Source organism: Haliotis rufescens, unplaced genomic scaffold (genome assembly GCF_023055435.1).
Source record: "Haliotis rufescens isolate VD_foot unplaced genomic scaffold, xgHalRufe1.0.p SCAF_13, whole genome shotgun sequence".
Taxonomy (NCBI): Eukaryota; Metazoa; Mollusca; class Gastropoda; order Lepetellida; family Haliotidae; genus Haliotis; species Haliotis rufescens.
In genome coordinates this window covers 40,073,654-40,082,871 of record NW_025963813.1, presented here as the reverse complement: position 1 = coordinate 40,082,871, position 9,218 = coordinate 40,073,654, and the positions used below count along the sequence as shown (strand labels likewise).

The 9,218-nt window shown below is 41.1% G+C and overlaps 1 protein-coding gene across 1 annotated transcript; it reads right to left on the bottom strand.

Moving 5' to 3' along the window:
* Positions 1-222: 222 nt before the first annotated feature.
* On the bottom strand, positions 223-8,625 carry LOC124125347 (toll-like receptor 4). The gene is made up of 2 exons (XM_048394603.1): positions 8,560-8,625; positions 223-4,426 (listed from the first exon to the last, which is right to left on the bottom strand). Exons 1-2 carry the CDS (start codon positions 8,597-8,599, stop codon positions 1,812-1,814), a joined length of 2,655 nt encoding a protein of 884 aa, XP_048250560.1. The 5' UTR covers positions 8,600-8,625; the 3' UTR covers positions 223-1,811.
* Positions 8,626-9,218: the final 593 nt, after the last annotated feature.

Below are 9,218 nucleotides of genomic sequence, written 5' to 3'. Positions count from 1 at the left end.
AGCTTCCTTCACAGTCGTCTAAGGCGCCGCGATTCGCTGTGCAGAGTTGCGTCCATTGGGCACGCCAGAAACCTATGATTGTGGGTTCGAATCCCGGTTGGCCAAATTATGTTTCTAGGTTTGTCAGCACCATATCCGTGCTCGTGGGTTTAACCGAAGTGGTAAACGTCTGAGACCTGCATTACTTCGGGCTTTCCTCCCACATTAAGCTGACACACCGCAATATACCTGGAATACTGTTAAACGCGGCGTTAAACCCAACTCTCTCACTCTCTCACTCACTCACTCACTCACTCACAGTCATTTATATTATTTAAGAGACTGTGTAGGTATATAATTAGCACATTGGTTGACCCATAACCTAACAGCAATAACCTTTGTCTGAAAGAGACTCAACACACAGCCTTGTCGGACGCTTTCAGTGATTCGAATAATCTGTAAGAGGAGTTTTTGATATCCTGACAGCCTTCTGTATCTGGAAGGATAAACCCTTGAAAACCACAAATAAACGACCATGTATTCCATTTTTTCATTATTGAATACCACAAGAGCTTGATCGAATCGATGGCTTATCGGAAATCAACAAACAGTTTTATGGGTTTGTACAAGTGATAACTGGCCAATGGAATGGCTAGCTTTGTTCCAGAAGGATCCGTATATAATTACACGCGTCAGCTTGCCGCCAATCGCATTCCTTCATGACACTCGGAAGTCACTGATTGTTTGAGCATCCGCTGTTCAACCAGCATCATGCGTGCATTGAGACATCAAGTAGTATATCAAGTGGTATATCAAGTGGTGCTTCCGGAAATGCATATGACTCGTTTCAGATGTAGATGGTTTTAACTTGCAGTTCATTTGGGGAGATGCACAAATGTCCCATGAACTGAACGATTATTTAAATATTTTACAGAAAATGGTAGATCGTTTATTGAAGATGAATTTCATGAAATGCTTGTATGGGAGATGTTTTCAGCTCTAAGATGTATGTATCTTAAACATTATATGAAATCGCAAACTGCAACATTTGTAACGAGATATTTCATCCGAAAACTTTGACGTTGTATAAAACACATGTATATATTCGTATAAGGTCCAGAGAAACGTAATCAATCATTATACTGGCATGCATAGTTCCTGTAATCAAACAGTGTCTGCATTATTGGCCTAGAGCCTTTTACTGAATAAACTGTCTGTCTGTCTACACTGACTGATTACTCATGATATTACAAGTCAGCACACTCTATGAAACCTGACGCGAGCCTGACAGTGCGGAAGTAGCACCTTGGCGAGCTGTGCGCAGTCACGACACAAACCAAGGATGTTATGGCATGCCTACGGGAAGTGATGATGTATATGCTTACATTTGCATATTTTGTATTCATACGCACTTTGCTCTCCTTATGAGCACACACAGACTTTTATGTAACTTTGTCAACTCATTAAAATTTATCGATGGTAATACATATAATGCAAAACTCGTTCCCATTTCATATTAAGTTATACACAGGTAGTGTGTAGCAATACATGCTTCCTCTTTGCTAGTTTAGTACGAGGTACACTTTAAACCCCAAGGCCTACCCCATATCTGATCACCGTTCACAGGAAATATCAATGAAGAAGTTAACTGAGTAACCCTGTACTCACAATTCACGTGAGGTGCACATTTGCATCTCTATTGCTATGGAACTGATTACATGCCTACTGTTGACATCCGAGAAACTGATGCCCGCTTCGATGATCACACCTAATATATAGGTACAATGCCCAAACCCATTCTGCTGAACGTTCTAGAGTCATATGCAACCGTCTCAGAAGCTAACTGCAGCTTTGATCTTCTCCCAAAACTCCCTTTTATCATTTTCAACTGTTGGATACTTAATATAGGTGTCATAATTGATCTGGTCCCGGATATCTCTACTGAGGATTCTCGTGTCGGGTATGTCAGTATACCACAACACACACAGGACGTCTCTTCCAGTGTGGATGCTCTCCAGCTTAGCCATGTGGACTTCATAGTCACACCAGGCGCTCTTTGCAAAATCCGGTGACAAAACAGCAATGGTCTTCCTGCTTGACTGAATAGCATTGATGATGTTGGCAGTTATGGCTTCCCCAACCATGAAATCACGGTGATGGATGCACAACCTCAAGCCATAGTGTCTCTCCAGTACAGTTCGCATGTCTTCGATAACGAACCCTCTGTCTCCATCAGCATAGGAAACAAAGGCATCATAAGTAAAATGGTCTTCACCTTCTCTCAGTCTCTGGTAGCCTCTGTACTTCCGTCTGGTGGAGTAGTATAGATAGCGCAGCTTCCATCTATATCGGTATACCATACCAGCTCCAAATACGAACATGGAAAATAGTATTCCAACCACTGCTGTGGATATCAGAGGAATTACAATTTTACATCGTAGCTGGAGCTTCACTATAATTTCTTCTATATCTAGAAATGTAATGATTTCCCCATCTGATAATCTGCATTGTGTACTGCCAGGTTCTTTTATGGAAATATATGGCCTTGTTATCCACTCTAATGAGTCCAGTGTCGTACAGTCACATTTCAAGATATTGCCCTTGATGCTTAGGTGAAGACTGTCGTTTCTATGAATCAGTATTTGGTCAATTTGATCTGTTAGTTGTATTGGTATGTCTTCATATCTGTTTTCCGATATGTCTAAGGTATGGAGGTGCGTCATGTGGCTAATCTCAACAGTCCAAGAGGTCATCATGTTCCAACTTAAATCAAGAACCTGGAGTCTGGTAAGTCTCTTAAATATTGATGAAGGCAGTTCCCGAATAAGATTATTTGAGATTCTTAGTACTTCCAAGTTTGTTTGGTTGAACAATATCTGCCCATTTCTGTCCGCTTGAAGAGCCACTGAGAGGTAATTTCTACTTATATTTAAGATTTTTAGGCCACTAGCAAACATGAAAAATGTGGGAGCTATATGTGTACAGTAATTGTCAGAGAGATCCAGATATTCAACTGTGTGAGATTCATGTATTGGCCCTATCCACCTTGTAAAGACATTGTGGGATAAATCGACTGTTCTAAGTTGGTTTCTATGAAACTTAAGCTCACGGATGACATAGTTCAATTTGCTGTTGCTGATATTTGCATATGTTAAATTTGGAGGCAACTGTATTGTAACAAAATCTATAAAATGTTCATATCCTGTATTATAGTAATAACTATTATAAAAGTTCCTGTACAAAGAGCTATTGGTACATTCTGCCTCACAGGCATGCGTGCATATTCGTGAATATTGAACCATTGGTTGAGCCTCAGAACGCAGCCTAGGATTCTTGGAGGGAGTTGGGGGTGTACCAGAATCAACAAAAGGGATATTAGATGCGTACTGGTTTTCAACATAGATTTTACGTAAATTTGTCAGTACATTGAGATTTAGGAGATAGGATCCAAATGTCACTCTATTGCGTTTGATGGATACCAGTTCTACTGTTTTTGTCTGACTGAGGCACTCTTCATCTATGAGTTCCACTCTGTTTGAATCCATATAGATCTCCTTTACATTAAGATCAGTGAAATACCTGAAATTGTGTTGCTTTATGTGAACTCCTATGGCAAATGTTGCCACAATCCTGTTGATCTTTAATACTCTTAGAGATGAAAACCGAAGCCCATATAGAGCTTCACCAAGGCTATCAAATCCTAGATACTGATTGTTGGAGATGTCTAGAGTATCAATATGCCTCAGTGGCCAAAATGCACTTGCTTCAATAGAGTCGATTCCACATTTGCTGATGTCCAGGTACCTGACAGATGGAATGTGAAGGAAAGATGTATTCAGCAGATTCTGAATTGAACAGTAGCCCCTTTCCCCTGATACCGTAAGCTTAGTAAGATTCTTCAATTTCGAAAATCCATTCCCAAAAGTGGCATTACGTACACCATCAATGACAAGTGTCCGAAGAGCAGTAAGATCGCCCAGAGCTTTATCTGGGTACACTGAATCTGGGACCTTGCTGTTCTGTTCAATGTTCAGGGTACGCAATCTTTTCTGCTGTCTGAATATCCCCTCTGGATATGCTGTCTCGTTTAGCGGAAGATTGTTTCCATGGAGACTCAGTTGTATCAGGTTTGTAGCTCCGATAAAAGTGTCCACTTGTAAACGACTTAGTTGATTGAAGGATAGGTCAAGATGTTCCAATATGGTGAACCGTTGAAACGAACGACCTGACAGAGGATTAATTCTGTTATGAGACAAACACATGTATGATACTGAATTTGGAATCGTTTCGGGGATGGAAGATAGATGTTTGTCCGAACAATTGGCGATAAGTTTTCCATTGGATGCCACACTACACACACAAGGCTTGCAGGTGATGTTGAGATGCCCTCCTTGAGACGGAGTCAGGCAGCCAAGGAACAGACACAGGACGGGAAGCAGCATCTTAGCTGAAATCAAGAAGCAAAAGCTGTCAATACTGATATGAGATGTACCCCATAATGTTTTCGTTTGTCATCTAGGATGCTCCGTCATAAATGCGGCTTGCCATATGTTACATAATACACTAAGTATTTGTCATATTGCGGGAAAACAACGGAGAAGACGCAAGAAATGGGCTTTTCGGATTACATACATGTGGGGTAATCGAACCTGAGGCTTCTGCATGATTGGTGAACGCTTTAACCACTGTCCTACCCTAACACCATATTGTGTTGTAACTCCAATCTGATTTAGCAGGAACATAATTATAATACAACTAGCAAAACGTCAAAAGAAACGCGAGCCTTCTTATCTACTAACAAAGGAAGAAATATCCTATATTTATTTCGGTTCTGAATGGGGATACCTTATGATAAATATGTTACTGTCTTGTTTAATATATTACATAATTTGTAATGGGTGAGTGAGTGAGAGAGTTTCATATTCCGCCGTGTTTTGCAATATTACAACAACATCAAGCCAGAAGACACAAGAAATGGGCTTCAAACATTGAACCCGTGTAGGGGAATCGAACCCGAGTTTTCTGTGTGATGAGTGAACGCTTCATCTACTAGGCTACTAGGGCTGGGACGAGTCCAAATTTACTACCCGGGTACCCACCCCACTATTACCCGACCCTCCCCGGGTACCCACTGTAGGTCTCAGGAGATGTCTCTAAATGTCCGAATGGGAACATCTTTAGGATAGCCCTGGCAAAACGTATTTAGATACATGTACAAGTATTATTAGTAGTATACAATCTGGTCATTCATACACTTAAGTTGCATTTAGTTATATCTTTATTCAACCATTTGAAAAGTCAGAAGGAATGCGTGCATAGTCAGAAAGAAATGCGAACATGAGTGACTTGTAGTGTAACCATAGTGTTTTAGATAATTTTGGTCATCAAACAATATATCACGTGACTAACCATGTGTCCGGGTAGTCCTGTGGGTACCCGGGTCCTACTCAGTACCCATCCGACCCGGGTTACCCCGGGTCAGCCCTATAGGCTGCCCCATCACCCCATGTTTTGTTACAACACGAATCTCATTAAGTAGAAACATGATTACCAGAAAAAAATAAATGTATAAGTAGATACTTTCATTGGGTCCATACCACGAACTTTATTCATCCTCATTTGTAAACTAGAATCGTGTTAAAAAACAGCATATAAATAGATCACTTCCTTGTTGCTCTGTGCCCATTTATATTGGACAAACTATATGGGTCATATGGGTAGTTGAATAAGAACGGCGAATCAGTGCATGTCACCTTATAACAAGAGATAGCGTTCAAGTAAATGTTGTGTTTGCATGTGTGTTGTTTATCGCCACACTTACCAATGTTCCAGCCATATAACTTCGGTCTGTAAATAATCGATTCTGGATCAGATAATCCAGTGATTGTCATAATGAGAATCGATCTACGCATTTGGGTTACGATGATATGCATCAACCAAGTCAGCAAGCCTGACCACCCAATAGTGTTCTTACAACAAGCATGAGTTGCTGATGACCAATTCTATCGTACTAATTTTGCTATTAATAAATTACTGAACTTCTTGTGAAAGATGGACAATTACTTGATAGCTACTTCTTATTGCTGACTTCTAATAGCACACGGGGCCACGGGTGGCACAACCATCTAAGGCGCCTCACGCCAGAGGGTTCGAATCCCGGTTCGCCCCGATTATGTTTCCAGGTTTGTCAGCACCATACCTGTGCTCGTGGGTTTCACCAAAGTGGTAATCGTCTGAGATCTGCATCATTTCGGGCTTTCCTCCCACATAAAGCTGACACGCCGTGATATGACTGGAATAATGTTAAAAGCGGCCTTACCCCCAACTCACTCACTCTTATTGGACATCGTTACTGCGATATTAGTGGTGTGGAAAGTTGGAACATCTTGTCGGGCGAGCAGCAAACGGGACAAAAATAATTCTTTTTAAAGTCACTTGATTTGCAGCTTATCGACAGTCGATTGTATTTTCAATGTGAAATATGTTTTAGTTCTTCAATTTATGCTATATAATGAGCACCAAATGTGTAACCTCTGTCCGGTATATATGATATATATTCGTAATCAAAAACATATATATTTATTCACAACTGAAGAATGTTTTCAAACAGCAATTTTGTGACTATGTAATATGGATGTCCAGTTAGTAAATATATTTTCAAACTGACGGATGAGGGTGTATTCTACTTACATCTGTACCAGGAAGTATACAGTTATGACTTGTGATATATGCGTGTCACCCTTGACCTGCCTCTTAACCTAGATATAGATACACCGGGCATTGTCTTACTTAATGGCTATTGTCGCTTGTTGGTTGGATAGCATGAAGGAGTCGTCGTACGCGAAACATTTTATACATGAGTGTTTGTCTTTGTCATAGAAATGTTTTTATTCAATATTTAACTGGGGGCACGGATGGCCCAGTCGTCTAAGGCGCCTCGATTTGCTGTGCAGAGTTGCGTCCAATGGCCACGCCAGAAACCGATGATTGTAGGTTCGAATCCCGGTACGCCCCGATTATGTTTCTAGGTTTGTCAGCACCATACCCGTGCTCGTGGGATTCACCAAAGTGGTAAACGTCTGAGACCTGCATCACTTCGGGCTTTCCTCCCACATTAAGCTGACACCCGTGATATAACTGGAATACAGTTAAAAGCGGCGTTAAACCCAACTCACTCACTCAATATTTAACTGATGGAAGACAGCTTGTAAACGATATTTCATTAAGAAAGTTGTTCTTGTTTGTTGTTACCATTATGTAAGTTCTCTACCAAATGCTTTAACACGCATCCGTGAGGATCCTGGTGAAAATACGCCATCTGATGTTTACTGAGAAAACAGTATGTGAAATTCGGGACTTCTTCATAGATGACATCCATGAATAATTGGTATAGGACAGTGATCCGTTCATATAATCTTCACAGCTTTCTTGCCTCTTACGCCCAAAGGAATCTGTTTCGTCGAATAATCGAGACTGGTTATGGTCTGGCGTTGACATTTCATATTAAACAGAACGTTCTTATGATTATAAAAAGGGTCATGTCTCTTTTATTTATATTACAAGAAATAGCAAACTTTAATTCAAAAGTAACGTTATGATATAAGAAAATAGCCTGTGCTAGTCCACTCGGAGTTTAACCAATCCGAATGAATTATTTGAAGCATGCATCCCTAAAAGCCAGTGAAATCATTCTTTCTTGATGTTACTGAATAATATTCACAGAGCAGAATTAAATACCTCAGTGGTGTGGGGATCCTATTATCATTTCAGTCCGCATAAATATTAATTAGTTTGCTCGCAAAAATAATCTTGGCCTCGAAATGATAAGTATGTATGTGCTTGTGGTTTTCACTGACGTGACAAATGTCTGCCATTTTACACTAATTCACTTTCGTTGATCTCGAGAAATATATATCAATATTAGTTATAAAAAGAAGATATGTATATTTCACACGTTTACCTAACTGATAAACCCATGCATGCCGTAAAAGGTGACTATGGTTGTAAAAGGCGACTAACGGGATCGGGTGGTCAGGCTCGCTGACTTGCTTGATGCATGGCAATGTCTCCCAATTGCGTGGATCGATGCTCATGATATCAACCACTGGATTGTCTGATCCAGACTCGATTGTTTACAGACCGCCGCCATATAGCTGGAATATTGCTGAGTGCGGAGTTAAACAATAAATCAACAACAACAACCAACAACCTAACTGATATAATTACTATATCTTAGTAAATCATCGCACACCAGATGTATATGTTTGTATTTAATATAATGATACGACTATGCTTATCGTAAGAAGGCGACTAATGGGATCGGGTGGTCAGGCTCGCTGACTTGGTTGATGCATGTCATCGATCCCAATTGCGTGGATCGATGCTCCTGATATCCATCACTGGATTGTCTGGTCTACACTCGATTATTTACAGACCGCCGTGATATAGTTGGAATATTGCTGAGTGCGGCATTAAACAAACAAACAAACAAACAAATTCATCACTATTACACATGCACACAGGTGTCTTGTTAGCCTATCATAAGGAAGTTATAAAAGAAGAAGAAAAGTAAATACTAACCTGCAACTTGTGTTTCTACACACAGTCTAACAGTGAGCATGTGCGTGTTGCTGCTGTGGAGGGAGTCACGGCATCTGTGCGGGATAACTATCATGATGCGCCTACCATAGGGGACAGACCACGTGCCATCACACATCCGTTACCGGAACACATCAATTGTGATTCGTTCCGGCCATAAAGGCTAGGCGTTTGGGCCACTTAAGACAGTAAAAATGGGTGTTTCGTGTGAGCAATATGCCCTTTGTAAAATATTAAGTGTAGTTTACTGATGATCTGGTAAAGACTGAACCTGTTTATCGTTGTTATCTAGTATACATCGCTACATACATACGTATGCACACACACACACACACGCACACACACGCGCGCACACACACACACATGCACACGCGCACACACACATGCACACACACTCACGCACACAAACACATGCACACACACACACAGACATACACACACACACACGCACACACACACATGCACACATGCACACGCACGCACACACACACAGACAGACACACACACACACGCACACACACACATGCACACGCGCGCACACACACAGACACACACACATGCACACGCGCGCGCACACACACACACACACATGCACACGCGCGCACACACACACACAGACAGACACACACACACACATGCAC